Here is a 22,844-nt window from a genome sequence, read left to right as displayed (position 1 = left end):
ATGCCACAATATCCTTGGGTGCGCGCGGTGACTCCTATTATGAGTACCTTTTAAAACAATGGCTACAAACTGGACGAAAAAGAGATGATTTGTAAGTGTTGAATATTTTGGTGAAGTCTTTTATTATGTTGTTTTCCAGGATCGCTATTAATTGTATGAAGTACTCAATTACTTAAATTTCTTAACTACATAATTCAGTTGATTGCAACTTAAACCAGTAAAAAGTATAAATGTACGCCAAACCGAACTTTATATACCTGGCGCACGTATTAAATGTCGTTTTTAACCTTTCTAAATACCACATTATAAGAAGAGTGTTTTTTCCGGATTTCAAAAATTTAGCTTCTCATTTATTGCTTAAATATTAATGCAAGCGTCTACTCTGAGTGAATTAACTTATTTAGTTGCCGATTTATCGCAGTTTCCGTATTTCTGTAAATTACCCTAACAGGTCTATTCTGCGCTGGTAATAAAAAGTTTGTAACCGGCAAATAAAGTTCCTGTGAATTTTTAAACCCTTTTCGCATTCTGTGTATTCTTGTAACCGGTAAATTTTTTTACCATCTCATAAGCTGGTAACAAAGTATTGCCCCGTGAAATATGCAATGCCAGAATTTGCACAATTCTTCATAGCTGAATTGCTGAATATTTTAACTGCATAACCAACGTTCCTAGAATCGCGGTGACAAGAACTGGTAACATTTTTTGGTAATAAAATTTTCCGGTTACAAAATCTTCGGTAACGTGCAGAATAGACCTGTTATATGGAAGTTGCATGTTGTTACTGTCCGATTTCAAAATATTTTAACAGGTTTCTGTCCCGAGTTTGGTGGGTGTTGATGTAGTGATTACTCACTTACTGCAATTCTTCATAAATGGACGGTGCCACGCCGATTTTCACAAAAGTTTATACGGCTTTCCCACGGCACCACAATTATGTAGTTCGCTCTCTCATTCGTAATTCGCACTCCACCTTCGAATTACGTAATTCGCCGTACAACATTTTGAGGGCGAATTATCTCCATTGTTGGTAATTCAGATCCAATTACCATGCGAATTACGAACGAATTGCTTGCACTTTTTCTGAGTATGAAAAGTAAAGTTTATACATGTGTACATCAGCACTTTTATACGGAAACTTATAAATTTTTAGCAATAACTTACATTTGGCATCAATTTTGCAGCCAAGAAAAAAACAGAGTCAGAGAACTGTAAAATCGAATTAAGAATGTGCCGGTGGGAATGGGATAATTCGCGATCGTAATTGGGGAAGCGAACAAAGTAATTCATGGTGCCGTGGGAACTACTTCAAATTCCAATTTCCAGCGATTGGGATGAAGTCCTTACGGAAATTTCATTATTTTGGGATTTTTTCTAAAATGCCATCATATAGGTGGTGGGTGTGGTTACCATCCGATTGCACCCATATTCAATACCTACCTGGGATGAAGGGATAACCTTGTACCAAATTTCGTTGAGATACATATCTAAATTTTGCTCGAATTATCGAATGTAAAATCAAAATAAGGAGCATGTCGATGGCTGAGTGGAAGATCGACCTATCTCGGCGGCCGTTCGAAAAGCCCTATCTCAGAAATTTTCTCAACAACGCTCTATCTCAGAAAACTTTGTAAGAACGCCCTACTTCAGAATTTGATTGAAAAACGCATTATCTCAGAATTTGGTTGAAGAACGCCCCATGAGAAATTCCATTGAAAAAGTGACAAATTGTCATTGTCCAGGCTTAAAACTGTCGCCAGTCATATGAAATCTATATGTAAATCATATACAATAATTGCATTTGCATTATTTTAGTTTTAAGAAATATTCACATTATTGAAAAATAATGAAATGCGCGAAATTACCATATAAAAAATCCTGTGAAAGCTTTCCAACGGAGCTATTTGGTTTTGTCGCCATTGTTGCGATAATTTTTTCAGAGTGACAATTGGCAGCACGATTGTCGACAATATTCCATGTGGTCACTGTCGTTTTCCAAAAATTTTCACAGTTGCCTACAAACTTATATGAAACAGGAAATATGTCGCCTACAATTCTGGCAGTGAAATCCTGCCATCTTCTTTTTTTTTGTGTTGCTTTGCTGTTCGTTTTCGTCCCAATGAAACATAAAAAGTGCATATTACATATTCGTTTCTAAGGAAGATTTTCTTAATTTGCGGAGGTTTTGGTTTTATCGGGAGTGTTTTACAGTCCTTCCCGGCCAATTTGAAATCAGTACCGTGGGTCCTATGTATTGCATTTTTCACGCAGACCCAAATACTTATGAATTTGTTTGCCTTTGATTGGTTGTGCTCAACGAGAAACCATTATCAAGACGATTCTTCGGAAATGATAAGTAGCACATTCTCCTATAACCTAGGATTCTTCTTCTGAAGAAGTAAAGAAGTATGTGTATTTCATACCCACAAATGTAAAATAAGTACCTGCCAACGACCAGCACAAGAAAATTCACCTTTTTTTTTTATAAAATACGCGAAATTCAGTTAAAGTTGTGAGTAGCCTTTTTTCTCGCATTTGATAACTGGCACAATTGTTTAGTACCTGTATTTTTATTCCTCAGAATCTACCGATAAACGTCTGACCGCTCAAGAAGGTACACCTTAATAAAATGTATATGTTGTGCGAGTTGCACTAGAAATTTTCTGATTTTCTCGATTTTAGCAAGTAAATTAGTAATTTAAGCCGTATTATACATACTAGTATCGCCCAGTTGTCGAAATTCGACATTTTTTCATCAAATTTCTTACTAGCTTTCGAAATTATATCGAGAAAGGAACCTCAATTTTCATTTACAAAAAATATGCATATGTATGTATATGTTTGTATAGGTGAGATGCCTAACGGTTCCTTTGTGACTATTATGTTAAACAAATACCAATTCAGACTGTAAGTACTTTTTTCGATTATATTAGTCTGAGAGCCCCTTGGAACTAAATTGCCAACATCTGCATAAACTCCTCATTCTTTTCATCAGAATCGGTGGAGGTTGAGTACCTCGAAGGTGTAAATATGTCGGCAGCCAGCTCGAAAACGCCCTATCTCAAAAAACTTCTCAAGAACGCCCTATTTGAGAATCTTATTGAAAAACACTATCTCAGAATTTGGTTGAAGAACGCCCAATTTCAGAATTCGATTCAAAAATGCCCTATCTCACTTCAAAATGTATTGAAAATGTGCTGATATAGGGCGTTTTTGAATTGGCAGCTGAGATAGTGCGTTTTTGAAACGAATTCTGAAATAGGGCGTTCTTCAACCAAATTCTGAAATAAGAGGTTTTTGAAAAGTTTTTTGAGATAGGGCGTTTTCGAACTGGCTGCCGGGATAGGTCGATCTTCCACTTAGCAGTCGATATATACTCAGATGTGAAAATATTCTTTTTAAATTCGAACATTTTTAAACGATAATCAAATATAAAGTATTAATTTTTACTATACATTATTTCCCTCAGTGCATATACATATTATACAGTATTAGATTACGGATCTTTATACCGTTTTATAGATCAGATCGTAAGAGACAGGAGCCACTTAAGAGTAGTAAGGCGTTTTGTATTTTGAATAGTGTGAAAACTGACAGTTTATAGAATTCTGCATAGTAGCGATAAACAAACAAAGGGGAATTAAGGGGTTAAACCTTACTTCAACCGTTACCATTGTTGTCAATTTTTGGTATTAGTAGTTCAACGGCCGGTAAGGCCATTGCGCCGCATCGAACAAAATCACTAGGAATGTCCAGGGATCGATCCCTGGTCTGCTAAACCCCGATCGGGTCGGCTTGTCCGTTAACGTTGTCGTCAGCCTCAACTAAGGGGAGGCCCAGGAAGTGTGCAACTTACACCGGGTCTGTCCATAGAGACAGGGGCGTTTGCTGGGTGGGGTTTTTGGGGGCATGCGAAGAGGTACCGTAAGTCTTGTGGCGACACTCCGCATGCCCGGAACTCATTGGACACATCTGCGTTCACTCTGCTCAGGTGCGAGTTTAGCCTGCTGCAGTAGCCACAGCGAAGTTGGGATATTGTGGAGCGATGCGAGTCTTCCGAGGCAGTCTAAGTTCTGTCTCGTCACGTCGGGTGTGCCCAAAACTGTATTCGCAGGTCGGAGTCTATATAACTCAAGACCGACTCGCTGTGAATGCCGTTTAAAGCCTGTCGGTATGTAGTTGGGTCCAGAGGTTGCTTAATGCACCTCTGCCTTGGCGAGTGCTCTTCTGCGAGCAGTTGTCTGCTCGGATGCCCACATCTGTGGTACCTTACTGGAAACTGCTTGCAGAGCATTGTCTTATGCTCCCTATGGGGAGCATCTGGACGTTGTCGTGAAGGTGGTGTTAAGGCGACATTAACATCGAAAAATTAAACAGCAGCGGAGAAAGGAAACCACCCTGTGGGCACCCTGTTTAATTTTCGTCGGTTTTCTGGGTCTGAAAATGTGAAAATGACTGACGCATGTCGACCAGTCAGATAATTCGGCAACCACCGTTTGAGTCCCTTGGGGAGAGGGGAAGCATCAATATCGTCTGGTAGCGTGGAGCGGCTGACGGTGTCAAACGCCTTTGACAGATTCAACGCTATTAGGACTGTCCACGAGTAATCTGAGTGTTTATGGCGTTAAATGCTGTTGTGCTTTGTAGTTTACGGAACCCAGCTGATACCTCGCTGGGGTCAGTTGTTTTGTGTTATGCAAGAGTAAAACGGCCTCAAGTGTCTTCGCTAACGGGGAAAAGAGGGCTATCGGGCGATAAGACTCTCCTTTGTTGGCGAGTTTCCCCGGTTTAAGCAGTGAGACTACCCTTCCGCTTTTTCAGATGCCCGCCATGGACAAATTGAGGACCTTGGTTAAATAATCTACTCCCGCAGGACCCAGCATAAGCACGCAACTTCCGTCAGGACCTATGGCTTTGGAAGCTTTCGCCTTCCCGATGGCTACCTGAACCTCACCGCTGGTGAAAACAAGAACTGCACTTGGTGTGGGCAGTTTATGCATTCATCTGGTCACTCTCCGTATTAAGATCCTTGATGCGGGGATTTCCGGGATTGGTCGGACAAAGGTTGTCACGCTCATTGGCTAGCATACTCAGCAGGAAAATTCGGAAGGGGTCGAAAATGCATCCGGCTGGGACATGGGCGTAGCCAGGTAGGGACAGGGGGGTGCTCCAACCGGTGATTATAAATAATATAAAATTAAACTATCGCGTAAATTGTAAATAGGAAAAGCGCTTCCAGATTGCAAGCAGGAAAGCATTTTTTCAGTCTCTCCTTGGTAAGCGTTCTAGAACGGCTTCACTCAAAAACCTACCTTAATTATCTTATAGGCCTATTCTATTTTAATTGCACAAGCTTATACAAAGCATACTAATGTTATACATTTTTATTGCAGTCTTATTTCGGACTATATACGGGCTATTGACGGAGTATTAACGAAGCTGTTGCGTCGTACGCCCAAAGAACAGCATGTCTATATTGGTGAATTAATCAATGGGAAAGACTTCAAACCGAAGATGGACCATCTTACTTGTTATCTACCTGGCACATTGCTTTTGGGACACAAATTTGGAATGCCTACTTCACATTTGTTGCTCGCGCGCGATCTCCTCGAAACCTGCTATCAAACATATATGCGGCAACCTACACAGCTGGCGCCTGAAATATCATATTTTGCATTGACTGCGAATGAAGAGCAAGACATTTACGTGAAGCCCAATGATGCACACAATCTTTTGCGTCCCGAATTTATAGAGAGCCTATATTATTTCTATGCATTGACGGGCAATCGTACCTATCAGGATATGGGTTGGAATATTTTTCAAGCTTTTGAGAAATACACTAAAGTAGCTTATGGTTATACGTCGATTGGCAATGTTAAGCATGTTTTTAACACAAGACTGCGTGATATGATGGAGAGTTTTTGGTTGAGTGAAACACTTAAATATTTCTACCTTTTGTTCAGCGACAATCGCAAAGAGATTGATTTGGATAAGTGGGTGTTCAATTCGGAAGCGCATCTGCTACCTTTGAGAAACCACTAAGATCATAATTGCTTGCTTGTGGATACGCGGCGTGTGTGCATCAACTGTATGTGACCGTGACCATTGCACCGTTAATCACTCTCAATGTAAATATTATTTACACTTATTTATACTTGCATACAAACATAGTGCGTATTATCACGAAACTTGAATGAATTGTATGTACTCGTGATTTTACTTTTGCGTTTGCGCTCAGGTCGTACAGTGGTCGTAATAATTATAGCCCCATCACATTTTGACAAGTTTTAAAATTTTTTCTTTGTTATTTAATTTTGATTATTATTATAAAAATATAATAGTTCATTCTTTAACATAACCCGTGTAAATCCAAGTTTAAAACTTTGTGCAATATTAAAAAAAAATCAACAAACTTTCGTAAAATTTCGGGTTTTTCAATTAGATTTTCTAGAAAGATTCTGAGTATGCAGTTTTGTAGCCCATTAAATTCTAGTAGAACGAAGTACAAGTTTCAAATGGCTAAAAATTATGGTTGTTTTTAGATTTTTTTGTTCCATTTGCTTCTATAGAACGGATATACAAGATTTATTTTTATATGGAAGAAACCCGTAACAAATTCGACAAAAAAATTAAAATGAAATAAAAAAAAAATTAAACGTCAAAATGGGGTAGGGCTATAATTATTACGACCATTGTATGTAAATAATATATACTACATAAACATAATAATTTATTACTATTTTTAATAATTTAGAGAATAAAATTACTAAACCAATCTTAACGGCAAGTAACTAACCCGCTCTTCATCGACGTCACAGAGTAATTGTAAAATGTGTGAAACTACAAAATAATGCCAAAAACTTGAAAACGAAGATATTAAAACGTGTAAAAGAGTCATAGGCTCGAGGGGCATCTAACTTTTATATTCAATCTTAAAGTATTTCATATGTAGTTGGTACTCGAATCGCCCAAGAAATTTTGGTTAACTTCAAAGAAGAATGCCATCATTTTTGTAATTCTTATAGTCGTTATTGTTATCAAAGTGATATATATTTCTGGTTTTTTCCACAAGAAATCAGAAAAATTCTGAAAATGATGAAGAATTGCCATTCGACAGGTAAATTTTCGTTGGGTGTCACAAATCACATTCGAGCAAGGCCTTAGAAAAATTCGGACACTGTGGTTTAAAAAATCCCACCTGTCAAATGTCGAGTTGATAAATTTTGAAATTTGTTGTGATTTTATCCGTGGCCTGCGAACGGAATATTAAAAATAAATATTTTCAAACAGTGTAGCTTCAGTAATTATGTGGACGGTGTGTACAACGACATTCATTGAATATTAGAATTGTTGTCCAAAAGTGATACTTATAAGTTACGTCTATTATAACGCGAATTCCTGGCTTGCCTCTTTCACTTTTTCCTGTTTCAATCTTTTTGAAATATGTACATACGCACATATGTATGTGCCAGAGGCTTCCATGCTTATGCTAGTATGTACGAGTACGTTATTAAATCACACTTCTGACAATTACCTTGATGTGAAAGCGACGCATCGAGACATCGTGTGATTAATAACAACATTTACACTATCTTCAGTACTATTCCGGGCTAATTCTGGCAAGTTCAGACTCGTATGGGATCGCAATTATTAATTGATATCGTCGACATCGTCAACAGCAGTACGACCAGTATTCAGACTACTGAAACTCGATTAAGGAGCACATCACTCCACCAATCGAAGTAAAAACGAACGATGCGGTCATTTTTATTAGGACGGCGGGCCTAAAATTACCATCATCGGTTGCTCGCATCAATACATATGATTACCTATCACTCTCATTCTCTTGATTTGACCAAAATTTGTGAGAATGGGTTTGGTAAAGGTGAAATTTTTTTCCCCGATTGTTTTAGTTTTAGTCAACCTGGGCTAGCTAGTGTGCCGCATTGCTTTTACATACTAATCGTTGCGCTCTCGCATTGTATTCGAACACGCAATGTTTCAATGGTACTAAGGTGATGATGCCAACGATGGCATCACCAGTTATTAACATGTTACCTTTTTATGTAATCGTGCAGGCCTCTAGGTAGTATGTACTTCATACAGTTTTGTTCATAAAAATAGCAGCGCTGAAAAACTTTTGTAGCTTATGATAATTATTTACAATTTATTGATAAATATAAGATACGTAAAATAAGATAAATAATAGACAGTTATTGTTCAAAATAAGAATTTCAAGTTCACCCAAATAGCAACTCACTGACTCACTAAAGTACGAAAAGTACGCCCAGACAGTGCCTTGCTAAGGGAGTCGATTTTGTCAAGAGAGAGCGAGATGGAAGCGTCGCCATGTTGTGTTTTACGGTTTTCACCGTTTATCTCGGGTTGTATCGGCCTTCTACGAATTCGCAATGTCCTTCAGAGCCGAGCGGTACCATTTTGCTCTCGTCGGCATACAAAATATTGAGCCATTTCGTAATAGGCCAATCGAAATGCGCTCTGGCAAACTCCATCGCTTTTTGCAATTTGCTTTTTGGTGAATAAAGGCACTTTCGGGGGGCTTCTAACAGGCAATCTCCTTATCGTTACTGTACTCACTGGTAGCTCAAGCTGTGTTTGTTTTTAAATTCTATTAGTTCTTCCGTGTGTGATGTAGCGACTTTTGTACAAACCGGACCTTACAAAGAGAATCGATTAGGGCTTTTCTATATTTGCGTAAGATACCGCAACTTTTGTGGAAGTATGTAGTTCTCTTTGGCTGATCGGGTTTTTTCGACACATGTGAAAAATTGTTGATACTTATTTCTTAAAATTTTAATGCCACGAGGAAGCAATAAGCAAATATAAATAGCGAAGCGTTTGTTTCACATTTACCATTGACGAGTAGAGCTGTAAAAGTAACGAAAATTTGGATACCTGTATTTATTCGTTACTAATCCAATCAACACCTGTATCTTTCGTATCGTTACTTTACTTGTTATTTTTGATACAAGCACTTGTTTGTAACTCACACGAATCATTGCAACGAAACCTCTAGCGTAAGAAAATGTTCGTTCGTACACATGTATGTTCATGCAACACACTTTAGTATCGATACGAACAGTTTCGTTCCCGCACAATCTGTTGGTTGTATTGATTCATGGTACATATACGGAACATGCGAGTAAGGAAATTATTATGTGAGAAACGATTCGGTACTTCGAGTCAGGGGTTGTACCTGTTACTCAGTAACGAATAAAAAGGGTTTGCTACAGCTCTATTGACGGGGTTAAATGATACATATGTATGTAGCTTTGAGAAATTTTACCAATTCAAGGATGATCAGAAAATTAGCCATCACCAGCTATCAATCCAATCAAGAGCGCAAGCGAAAATAATAAAACTGAAAACTTCTGACAGAGAGGGCCTTATTTACTCTCTTTGTTTCCTCTCAATTGTCAGAGAACCGAGTACGAGATCGACTTCCAGTAAAATCTGACTAGTCCGGACTCGTACGGGATCGCAACTAGATCGTAAACTCATGGTGCCGCTATTGAAGAAAAAAGAAAAGTGAACGTTCAGTATACGCTAGGAACATTTCTGAAAGTAAAAGTTAGTTAGCACAATCACAAAGTAGTCAGTTAAAAATCATAGTAAATACCAAAGTCCAAAAAAGTGGAATTACTTTATTTACAAAAATTGTAATCATATGTTTTCTGATGGATAATTTTTGCTTGCTAAAATTTTCCCAGCACAATATGAGCGTCTCTCTTGCAACGAACTGTCACTTTGCTTTCTCAATTTTTGAGTGATGGATAATTTTTTGGCGTTATCGAACGTCTACTTGTATAAGTTCTGAATAACTATAACACATTTTTGTGTTTTCGAACGCAATAATTGGCATTGTCAAATTTGAATTCGTTGTTTAATAAAAGTAGGCTTAAAATTTAAATTAATATAGAAATCTCATATGAATAGTGAATTTATGCAGACAAAATATGTAGTTGTTTAGTTATTAGGTTGCTTAGGTTTAGAAGGAGCACTTTAAGAACTCCGACGTATATAGTATGTATGTACATTATCGACGACCGAAAATCCACTTCTTTAGAATTTTAATTGATAATAGCAAAAATATGGTTCATTATGCTCTAAAAATAATCTGTACGAAAAATGACAATTTTTGGTCAATTCTTAGGCGCGCCCTAGTCCAAAATTTTTTTACGCGCCTTTTTTCGCCGTCAAAACACTAGCGCGCCTTTATTCGTGTGTAGTGACGATATATCACGTTATATAGGACTAATACTTCCGAAGATAATTGCAATTTTAGTAGAAAAATGTGTATATGTATTAATATTTATTTTGTGAGCACATTAAACTTTACATAGATTGTTTCTGGAGCATATTTTTGCTATTACCAATCAAAATTCTAACAAGTAATTCTTAGCAAAAAAAACGACTTAAAAAAAATATATATGTATATATTTCATGATCCAAATATCGGATTTAAACCAGATTAGTATGGGACCACCTCTGAGACACTAACTTTCCGATGCAAAAAGAATTATCGAAATCGGCCGACGAACTAATAACCTCCTACTTTTTTGGAAGTCGGTTAAAAAAGCGGATTTTCGGTCCACGCTAATGTACATGTTAATAAAAATGATATTAAATGAATATGTAGTATTTATTTTCGTTATGAAGCAATCCTAAAAATACACAATGTTATAAACAATGCAAAAGGCTCTATTACACACATCATATGAGAGTTATGCAGTTTTGTAAGATACCCGAGAAATTTTTAAAATTTATATAGAAAATGCTTTCAGGTTTCTGGTAATGATGCCAATAAAGATTGTATATTTTAAGAATATGATTTCAATTTGTTTACTTAAAAGCAAACATAACGGAATACATACCTATTTCCGAAACATTATCTCAAAGGACATTTGCATTACTCGTAAAAACGACGCTTGTATGCCTGTGCGCAATTTGAAAAGTCGTCTACCCACCTACTTTAAAATTTGATTTGCTCTTTCAGCAATAATCTTGGTGTCCTATAATGTAGTATTAAAAAATCCGTGTTAATGTTTTAAATGTATACTTATAAATATGAGCCGTTTATTTTAAAGGTGCCATACAATGACCCATACATATGCATATAAATTTGGAATTGTTTATTTGATGTTTATTATTTTTTTTATGAAAGTATAGCTCTTTACCTAACAAACCAAAAAAAAATGCAGATTTCAGACTTTGGTGCAAAATTCTGAAAATTGTTCAAAGTTTCGCCAAAATTGTGGTACGCATTTTTTCTAAAACAAAAACTTCGAGCATACTGTGCTATTTATTATTATTTATACTAAAACTTAATGATCTAAAAAACTGCATACCTATTTTTTTCGAAAGATTCTGATTAAGAAGTTTGAAATTTTGGTTAAAATTTGCAGAATAAACAGAAGAAAAATTGCCAAAAATTGCTAAAATGCCGTCACTCAATTTATATACATTTCCACCTCTTTCGCTTAAATGGTTTGTTACTTCTAACTGAATGCATGTGTGAATCGTTATACTGTCATAAACTAATGCAACAACTTTTTAACTTTGGATGATGAAGTCATTTATGCCACTTTCAAAATAAGCGGCTCATATGTACATACATATGTATGTATATGTTTTAATTGCCGTCCCCGCATTAAAGTGTAAATGAACAAAGACCGAATTCGGAATGCGTAGCAAAATCCCAATAACGGTCTAATTATCGATTTTTATATTCCTCTTGATTTCTCAGCATTGCACCACTATTTTTCTGGCCAAAAGTAACTTGTTAGATGTGTAAACATAACTTTAGTTTTTGTTGCTTCTTCTAAATTTTCAGTAAGCAAATTAAGAAATTCAGACTTGTCAGCAGGCTTCAAATTAAAATTATGTAGTATAATTTGTTATTATTTAATAAAAAAAATTGCCACTGTGTAAATGGGTTTTATAACTAAGTATAATTTTTATTCTTTCTTTCGTATATTAAAAGAACTGCATTCAAACTTTTTTAATAAAAAGTGAGCCCCGATCGTCAAATATTTTCTTTTACAACAAATGGACGCGAAATCATATACCAATCAACAAAAAGCTCATGTGTTTTTAAAACATCTACTTAGTTAGCCGTATTTAATTTTAACCAGAAAAACCGGCATTACGAACACCATAGTGCACTTTGTACACATAAAGAATGGTTTTCAAGTATTGTCTTCACTGGTTTTGTTACCATTAAAAATTTTAATTCCAGGCAACCTTAGACCGTTTCTGTGCGCACTTATCACCGTTGAATTTCGGTACGACCTTACGATATTCCTTGTGATTTTCTAAAGTTATTTAAAGTGATCAAGATTATTGGTTACAAAGTTTGTCGGTAAAAAATCATCAGTAACACGTAGCATTTAAATGCAACAGGCCTATTCTGCACAAGCAATAAAAAATGTTGTATTCGGTAAATAAAATTCCTGGAAATTTTTCAAACCCTTTCAGCTTTCTTGCAATCCGTTGTAAATTTTGTTAACATCGTACAAGGCATTTTGCTGCGTGAAATATGTACATAGTATGAATGCGTAACTGGCATTTCAAAAATTCATAGCAATATATTAGTAACAAGGTTTGGAAACAACGATTACCGTTAACAAAGTTTTCGGAAAAATGTAAAATGCTCGTAGTCATTTTATCTGTGTGTGAAATTCGAAATGCATATGTATGTATGCACGTATGTACATTACGGTGCCTCATCAAAAAAAAGTCGCGGTTTTTTCCACCGGAATTATAAAGACTTCATATGCTTAAATTTTTACGTGAGCTGGATCGATTTGAAAATACCCCCGAAAATCGAGTTTTTTATAAATAAAACTAGTTTTTAAAAATATTTTTTTCCAAAACATCACCTCAGATGATATCGCACACCTAGATCTAAAGTGAGCTGACTCAAAATTCAGCGAGGGAAATATAACTGCTTACGGATCGTACAGATTCAACGCAATTAATACAAAAACAGGTATAACAGTAATTTTTTAGTTAATGTATATAATTGTGAAGAAAAAAATATTTGGATGTAAGTCCTATGAATTGATTTAGATATATGTACATAGGTGTGCGATATACAAGTTTAATATTAAAACAGGGTTGTGCCTGTAAAATGTTACATTATTTACAACAATTCTCTACTTGTAAATAATGTAAATATTTACAGAAAGAAAAGTAAAGAATTATAAACAATTATAAGTATTTGTAAATTATTGTAAACAATGTAAATATTGGTAAATATTGCTTCGGTGCGAACACCCACGTGTTTCAGCCAGGGCTGTGTCTGTAAAATATTTACATTATTTACAAAAATTCTTTACTTGTGAATTATTGTAAATAATTGTGTAAACAATGTAAACAATTTACAATTGTTTACAATATTTGACAATAATCTACCATATTTTACAATAATTTAAAACATTTTACAATAATTTAAAATATCTTACAATTATTTACAATGTATGTATGTGTAAGTAATGTAAAAATTTGTGTAAGTGCACAACCCTGGCTTAAAAGGTGTGCGTACAAATGTTTGATCATTTTATCAACGGATTTAAAATAATGAGATTTTTGGAGGTATTTTCAAATCGGTTCAGCTCGCGTAAATATTAATATTTTTCCGAAATATAATGGCGGAAGTCTTAAAATAAAATAAATTTGATATTTCCGATGGAAAGCAATACATTTTTTTTTTTGTATAGAGAGTGATGCACCCTAATGTGCATACATACAAAAAATTTCGAAGAAAATTTTTTTATTAACCGTCGCTAATAGAAGCAAAGCTTCCATTTAAGGCACATGTGCTCAATCTTCCATTAGTCGTGGTACATTTTTATTGCAAAATCGATGCTTTTTTCTGTGGAATACTGATGAAACTCGCATCACCTAAATCTTACACCAACAATTTACAAATAATCTAATAAAGAGGCATAAGCATGCTGATGAAACCTAACTTAGCTTCTGTTAGTATGTATCTTTTAGACGCACGTCTTTTAAGTAGTAATTTTTAGAATCTCACTGCTGAATAAATATGTACATATATCGGTCGTTTGTGGGAAGAATAAAAAATGTTTTTTGAGTCCTCATGTATACATATGTATGTATGGACTACATCACCAAAAAAAATTTCGGTTATTTTCCGCCGGGATTACACAATTTATTATATTTTAAGACGTCCACCAAAATATTTCGGAAAAAAATGAAGATTTAAGCGAGCTGGGCCAATTCGAAAATACTTCCAAAAATGGAGTTTTTTACGAGATTTACGAAAAACTGAAATAACTGGGCCAAAACTACTCCGATTTAGATTTATGGGATCTCAGTAGAAAGGTATTTCCCACTTTTTTTATTTATATGCAAAAAAGTCATTCGTGTCCCATTTTGTTTACAAATACCAACACATTTTAATTCAACTTTTAATGATGTTAGTTCATCCTACTTTTCTCTTTCATCCTTTTAATGAGTTTATTACCTACCAATGATATTTCACAAGTGTAAAACGGAAGAGTTTAGGATCAGTTATTCAAGTTTTTCTTACACCAATCTCTGAAAAAAGTTAAAAAAACAGCATTAAAAGTCTTATTATTACGATTCCGTTCAAATTTTTTTTGTTTTTATTATTTTTATGTAAATTTTTTAAGCTTAAATCGTTTTGTCATTTGAGCGGATTTTTTCAAAAAATATTTTTGAGAAACTATTTTTATTCACAAAAAACAAACCAGCTGGCTTAAATCTTAATATTTTTCCCAAATATTTTGGTGGACGTCTTAAAATATAATCGATTTTATAATTCCAATGGAAAAACAAATTCGCCCGATTTTTTTCATCCGCTCATAGTTCGGGGCAAATTAGACTCATGATAAGGCAATGGAAAACAAAAATTTTTTTTTTGTATGGAGAGTGATGCACCCTAATGTATATATGTACATATGTCAATTGTGTCACTTATTGTTTCTTACAACTTCACGCATTTCCGCTTTGTTTAAGCGAACAAGGAACCAAAGTATGATTTGATGACACTATAATTTTGCACTAAATTTTAATACATATTAAACTTATTATATTTCATTAGTCATTATTTATTATTGCATTATGCTGAAAATCTAACTAATAATTTTTAAAGCTGGATTTCTCGCATATTTAATTTTTGAGTAATGGCATTCTTCCAGCAAACGAGCGAAATGCTAATGTCAACTTATTGTTCAAAATTGAAATTAGACGTTTTCTTGTAATCGGGAGGTAAATTATACTATGAATTGTTTAAAACTAACTTTATGGCTGAAATAAAAATAAATGAAAAGGTAAAATAATTAGAGAATTATTTTTGCATAAAAAGGTTTTATGAAATTTATTACAATTTCAGCTGTTTTCCTATTTAAAAAAAAAATTAATAAATTTGTATGCATATGAAATTATTACTTTATAACAAATAAAGTTGTATTATGAAAAAAAAAAACAAAATCAAATAGTTTGTCATTTGTAGTATAAAACTGTTGACCCTTAAAGAAAGAGCCTCTGTGATGATCTTACGCCACTCAACATGGCAAAACATTTTATCTCGCCTTCTGTATATGTAGTATAGTAATCAATGTGTCGAAAATGGGCATGACAGTTTTAGGACTAAAGTTAACAATATGAAGATTTTACTGTCGATTTCGGCAGAGTAACAACATTTGCTTCGCAACTTTGTTTAAGAAACGAAGATACTAGAAATTAACGCAGCAAGTTAAAAAATTTGTATTTTATTGTCGATTTCAGCAGAAAATCTATTGCGGCAATGACGTCTCGCTTGCCTCTTCAGTTCCATATATCAGTTCTATATACGTACATACATATGTACATGGCTCGCGTGCGTCAGATTACAGCGTGACCCTGCAGGCGGCATCTTTTTTATCTGCAGCTTCCTGTCACTCTTCATCATGGCATTTGCTATTTCGGCGACGCAATGCTTCTGATGCAAGGAATTTCCGTTCCACAGCCATTTTCGAGCATGCTGCTGTTTGTATGCTACATCGAGTAACGCGAGTGTATTATGTGAATTCTAACCAAAACATCTTTTATTTGTGATATTTAATCTATATACATATGTACATGCCAGTTTAGGGATGGCAGTTACAAAAGCTTTGCACATACACACGAACCCACACAGTGCCTTGGCTAAGGGAGCCGATTTTGTCAAGAGGGAGCGAGAAAACTGCTTTCTGAGCAAATCTTTTATTATTGAATCATGAGTGTGATATAACAAAGGGTTTTTAAAGAAAAAGGTCAGCTGCAGTGGGATTCTGACAATTATTATGCAACATTTTTGTCGCTAAAATTCTCAAAATGAAAAGCGGGTGAGGGTGGCCTAAAAGTATGCAGCATGAAAAAGTAACACAGGCAATATGTAATCAGCCAAATCTGGCAATGCGAGGTAAATGTGACTAGATTTTGCATATGGCTAGGCACGCCTGTCATTCATTTACAGGCCTATTCTGCGCAGGTAACATAAATTTTGCAACCGGTAATTTTAGGCCCGGTTGTTCAATGTCTAGTTATCACTACCACTACACTATCGACGATTTCGACATCATGCATGTAACATGTGATCGATAAAGCAGTAGTTGTGCTTAACCGGAGCTTCTACCTCCGATTTGTGCTAATCAGACATTGAACAACCGGCTCTAAGTGTCTGTCAATTTTTAAACCCATTTCGCATTCTGTGCGCTCTTGTAACCGGTAAGTTTGGTTACCATCTCATAAACTGGTTACAAAATATTGCCCCGTGAAATATGCAATACAAGAATTTCCACAAATCTTCATAGCTGAATTGCTGAATATTTTCACTGCATTACCAACGTACCTAGAATCGCGGTGACAAGATGTCGTAACATTTTTTGGTAATACAATTTTCCGGTCACAAAATCTTCGGTAACGTGCGGAATAATAAACCTGTTAGAGAGTTTTGGCTATCAAAATTAGCGATAGCGATTTTCAGAATGCCATTAAATACATGGCGTTACTTAAATACTCCCGTATCAATTTGAAAGCGCCCTGAAAAAATAAGAGTACTAAATCCGAGAAGTTTATATTAAAATGAATGAATTTAGTGGAATAAAAACCAATGGGTTTTATAATTGATTAATTTCTTTATTAAATATTTATGTAACACCTGATAAGAGTGTGTTTTGTTGTTTTTCTTTTTCTTTTATACGCAAGGTGGATGTGTGTGTAAGTGTTGTGTAAGTGTATGCNTTTTTTTTTTTTATACACATGTACGTATATTAAGTCCAACTTGAATTTTTCTTTTTGTATCTAGTTTTACTTATACTTTACGACGATACTTTGACTAACTTAATTTACCAATAGATAATAAACTTGCATGCTTGTTTCCATCTTAATTTTTGTGGTTTTTTGCTTTTGTTTGCGATTTTTTTTTTTGTTTATAAAATATTTGTGAGATTTTTAAAAATTTTACATACATACATACAATATAGTAGGTTAATTATTTTGTATTTAGTTGTCTTGATTTAATAGTAATGTGTTGCGTATTTCTTTTCGTTATCAGAGAAATTTGAGTTACATTTATTTTTAAAAAACGTTACATCCCTTATAAGTATCGCTAGTGTGTTTACACGTACTCATGCACATTCATGAATAATTATTGACTTAGAAGCTACAAATAAAATTATAATTACATATATTTTATGCGTATTTAAATTGAATTAAGTTACTTAATTATCGTTTACGCCCGATGTTTCTTTGTTTGTTTACTTATGTACCTCAGTTTAAGTTCAGTTTTCCTATTAACTAGATTTGTTGCTGTTGCCACTCGGTTTGCTCTCGCAATGATTAACAACTAACTTACATGCATAATACATACGGCTAGATAACGAACCTGCAAGTTCGCTTTAATGATTGGTTCAAGGTGCAAATACCCATCTGCATACATATGTATGTATCTACTTGTATGTATGTATGTATGTACATACTCCGATTTTCTTAATTCACGTGGCGAGTGCATCGAACAATACGATCGTTCGGCGGAATTTCGCAGCAGGATTTGGATAAAAGAAAAATATATATTCAAGAGCTCCAGCTGGCAGGAAAAGCTATGAATAGTTACGTTTGAAAGTATTAGTAATTTTATAAAACACGCAACCCTTTACACAATTTTCTGAGTGCTCAGAATTTGGTCATAAATATGATGCTGAGACCAGTCACCCAGACTGACTTATTTCGGCCCCTTTTGGTGTCATAAATTCTGGGTTGAACAAAAGTAACCAAGCTCACGTAGAAGTAAAGGTTAAATAATAATCAGTATGTTTCTCTAAGGTAGAAGGTACAAAAAGGCGACCTATTTAGTTCTCAATATCGAGAGAGAGGTAAGATATCTAATCGTTTTCAATTCTAATTGGTTTGTTATGTCTAGTGTTTTTCTAATCACTCTGCAGAATTCTAATGTAAAATCAAACTATTTCTCTAACTTAGAGACTATTTTTCCTGGGAACTTATATTGAAGTCATGAGAACCAGAGTAACCTATAAAAAAACATGCAATTCGTGCGAATAAAATCTATTGGACCGGCATAGGCATGTATCGGAGCCATGTAGCGATGGCATTCTCATGAACCTAATCCCTCTCACTCGCTTGTTATGACAGTGCGAAACGGATTAGATCCGTCGGATACCGTAATAGGCAGGAACAATTATGATTATAAACACGGAAATCCCAATCCGGTACACAAGTACTAGCAATAAAAGAATCATCGACTTTACTAGACAACGAAAAAAAAAGACACCGCAGATGGTATAAAGCCGAAACCGGATTGACTCTAAGCCATATTTGACAACCAATGACGGAAATTCGTTCCAAACACATCATTACAAGCTTTTATTAAGTTTCAGCTACATATGTGTAATCAAATCTTGCAATCAATTTTAAAGCAACTTCCTGATGAGCCAGATACTTAAGGTTTTAAACTTACCCGAACCCAATGGCAATGCAATATGAAGAATGAATTAATCCGCTAGGTGGCGCAGCAGTCGATACATCGAGGGCTTACATTCAATTTCCTTTATCTGCGCTTTTCACATAAATGATATTCTGATATTAAAATCTACCTAAGACTGAACTGTCATCGATGATATTAATGCTGACCTTGTATAACGCTTGACAGAAGAATTTACTATTAACTTGCAATGCAAGGATTAACATCAGTGCTGACAGGCAAGCAGTGATCGGACTTAAAAAAATTCTGCCTGGTAGAATCTGGAAAAAAAATGTGGTAGATCTCAGGTTTTGGATCAAATTTTGTATAAAAATTAAAAAAAATCTGCAAGCTTTCACCTAAATTTCAAACTTTTTAATTAGACTCTAAAAAATTTAAGTTTGATATAAGAAAGTGCAAGATTTAAGTTGCTAAAAATTGCGTTGAGATTTGACAGTGTAAAGCAGTTCCTTCCATATCAAGATATTTTTTGAACATACACATTTTGCACCCTTGCGGAGTGCTGCCAGCTTTTCTTTTTATCACTTCACAATGTAGGCAACTAATGTGGCACGTTACAGAAACCGTTACTCGGAATTTGCCGATTCTCATAATTCTCAACGCCCAAGAAACTTTAGATGCACTGAAATTTGCTAATACTTTCACAAAAATCGTGGTTTTTTAACATTACCGCTATTAATTCTTTTTATATATCATATATTTTGAAATTTAGCATAATGAAACCACTTTTCCTGTCGAAAAATTTATTACTGAGAAAATATACTATTTTACAGTTTATTTTATCCTCCCATTCGGCTTTGTTTACTTTTACTTGAGAAATTTCATGTAGTTTTTAGTGTTGGACAATTTTTGCTCTTAAAATTAAGAAAATTATGTCGAGCAAAAATAAAACTAGGTACTCAAAAACGCGAATATGTGGTAGATTTCAGACCTTGTGTGGTAGATGCTCAAAAAAGTGGCAGATCTACCACAATGTGGTAGAAGTTCGATCACTGCAGGCAAGTCCCAGATTGTTTGTCAAAATTGCAGATAGAGGGTATTGAATATAAGCAGAGGTGGGCACTACCACAAACAAGCGTGAGCTTAAAGTGAGAGTGTGTTAGTGTGCCTAATTCATTTTGCATGCTGTCGTGTTCTCATCGCTGCGCTCTCGCTTGTATACGTACACGCGACGCTTACGCTCTTTTAGCACCTGCTAACTCTCTGCCCATGCCTGAATATAAGCCTTCGAAATTTAGAAACCCCGTTTTTATGATCTTATTTGTTTCATATTTAAAACGTATATTACTTTTATGAAAAAATGCCCGATAGGTGGCGCATGAGTCGAGATATTTGGAAAACCTGTATTTATGGTCCGATTTGGTTCATTTTTAAAATGTATATTCCTTAAATAGAGAAAAATAATTCCATAAAAATTATATAGTTTTATTAACAATTAATAAAACATCACCTTAAAAACTTTTGTTTTAAATTACTTGTTTTTATAATACTTGAATAATAAATACCTCCGCGTGGTTGCAAGCAGTGTCCGGAGGATGCACCAGACTAGGTCGATCATACTTTGAAGTGCCATGAAATTATACTTAAGAAAGTTTTATTCAATGGTAGTTGAGAAGTGCATATGCAAAAATTTCATAAATTGCACAAAGGAAATTTTTGCATATGCAGCAGTGCATAGCATGCATTTAAGCGCTCGATGTTAGCAGTCGCGCCTAAACAATACTTATTGTAGCCGAAATCGTCGTTTTGGTAGCAATGGCTACCAGTAGCGCGCATTGTATTATGTATAGCGATTAATCTCAGTATACGGAAAAGTGCAGACAATATCCATCCGAGTTTACTTTTTTTTAACATGTATGTACATTTCGAAGTAATTTGTAACTTTGCTCCAATGTGTTTTGACCATTTACGTAAACTTTGCAGTTCGAAAAATTTATTTCTTTGCTTGTGTAAAATTTAACAAGCAGTAAGTAAGCCGGCTTTCTTACAGGCAAATTGTTACGAGGAAAAATATATCCAGTACAAATTTACAATTTCAATTCAACACACACTGTTCCTGAATTAGTTACCAGTTCACTAAAACGTACGATAAAAATTAACACATTAAAAAATGCAATTTTGTTCGTTATCACCTACGTAACCGAAATCTATTTTCACTAAAATCGTATCAGCTTTTTTTGCGAAATATTGACATTCCAGAATTGCAAAATTATAAAAATTTCACTACAAACATTTGTATTCCTTTTTTTTCTTTTTTTAATTCGTTGGATATGATTGAGATAACAGTTATAAGTAACTGTCTGAACAGCCCTTGACTCGTTAACGCATAATTCTCTTGCAAAAAAATAGTTAATAATGTATTTCTTGTTTTGATTTATTTTTAATAAATATTTTTAGCGTTTCAATACGTTCTGATTTAGTAAGTAATTGTGAAATACAATTCGGGACTGGAAGTGTGTGTAGACAAGTTGAGTTTTATTTACAAATATAAGTCATGAAGAAAACAAAAAAAATATAGATATGCACCATGTTGAAGAAAAATTCTGTTGGGAAAAACGAAAGTAAAATTTATTCAACTGTCTGAAATTGCGTTGATCTAAGGGGCGCACACAGGAATATAAAAAAAAATATGAGAACAAAAGTTTTTTCTGAAATTTTTATAATTTTGCAATTCTTGAATGTCAATATTTCGCAAAAAAGGCTGATACGATTTTAGTGAAAATGGATTTTGCTTACGTAGGTGATAACGAACAAAGTTGCATTTTCAATTTTAGTCGTACGCTTTAGTGAACTTTTAACTAATTCAGGAAAAGTGTGAATTGTGTGGTTTTTGGTTTCTCAATTTCCCCCAACTCTACAAGTTCCTTGCAAGTTTTTTCGTACGCACCCGGACATATGTAGCTATTTATATTTCTTATCTTTTGTTGGACAGATTTATCTTTCGAGGTTTAGGAGTTTGGCGATACATTTTTTTCTCCTCGTAAACCGTAAATATTTGTAGTATAAATTTAGGGTTCTTCATTTACATTGGCTGCGTTTCTTTATACATTCCGGATAATCCAATTTCACAGCCGGAATAAATAGAATGCGTTTGAAATATACGTTAACATATCATCAGGAACGTTCTAAAGAATAAATAAACAAAAAAGTTTATTCCAAACGTTCAGAATGAATAAAGAAATGCAGCCATCATGTACTCACTGTACACTTGACAAATAATCAAGCTTGACTGTTTGTCAAAAATTTGCACCTAAAACTAAGGCCCCTATTATGAGTTGCATTCGATTTTCGAGTGTGGTCGAAAGTGCTGAGCGAACGAATTTTCATTTGGTATTATGGCGCTCATTCGATGAAGAATGTTTGCAAATCGAGGAAACTAAATAGTGTGCTTATACATATTTATGTATGTAAATTTGTTCTAATTAAAATGAAGTAAAAAAGAAAGCAAGTTTATAAAAACGTGGTAAAATGAGTACAACGAAGTTCTGGGGTTCAACGATTCGTCCGAGGATGAGAGCTTAGTAAACTGGCCAGGAGTAGCAAATGTTTAAGAGAGTTTAAGTTTATTAGCCTTTCGAATATATTTTGATATAAAATATATTTAAGAAATTTGTCTACAGATTCATTAAAAAGTTCCGACCATCTAAAGAGGCGTTTGTGAGCCAAATCTATTTAAAATATTTTAAAACTATCAACAGCGCTACGATTTTGTTCTCAGAGATCGTGCCAACAGAGTATTGGGATTTTCTTTCTATTACGGATGGCAACTGGCTACTGCATTTTTGTGGTTGCTGCGGAAATTTTGATTGAGAAT

The 22,844-nt window shown here is 34.6% G+C and overlaps 1 protein-coding gene across 1 annotated transcript; it reads left to right on the top strand.

Annotated features, from left to right (window-relative positions):
- Positions 1-8: 8 nt before the first annotated feature.
- Positions 9-6,347, top strand: LOC108372602 (endoplasmic reticulum mannosyl-oligosaccharide 1,2-alpha-mannosidase-like; the record flags this gene model as incomplete). The annotated part of the gene is made up of 2 exons (XM_017628332.1): positions 9-91; positions 5,394-6,347. Coding segments are annotated over 2 exons (732 nt in total), but the record flags the coding sequence as incomplete, so codon positions are not given.
- Between the last annotated feature and the right edge of the window lie 16,497 nt (positions 6,348-22,844).

This window comes from Rhagoletis zephyria, unplaced genomic scaffold, assembly GCF_001687245.7.
Source record: "Rhagoletis zephyria isolate East Lansing unplaced genomic scaffold, Rhagoletis_zephyria_1.1 Rzeph_scaffold_05909, whole genome shotgun sequence".
Taxonomy (NCBI): domain Eukaryota; kingdom Metazoa; phylum Arthropoda; class Insecta; order Diptera; family Tephritidae; genus Rhagoletis; species Rhagoletis zephyria.
The sequence above is the reverse complement of the archived record's forward strand: the minus strand, read 5'-3'. Positions and strand labels throughout refer to the sequence as shown.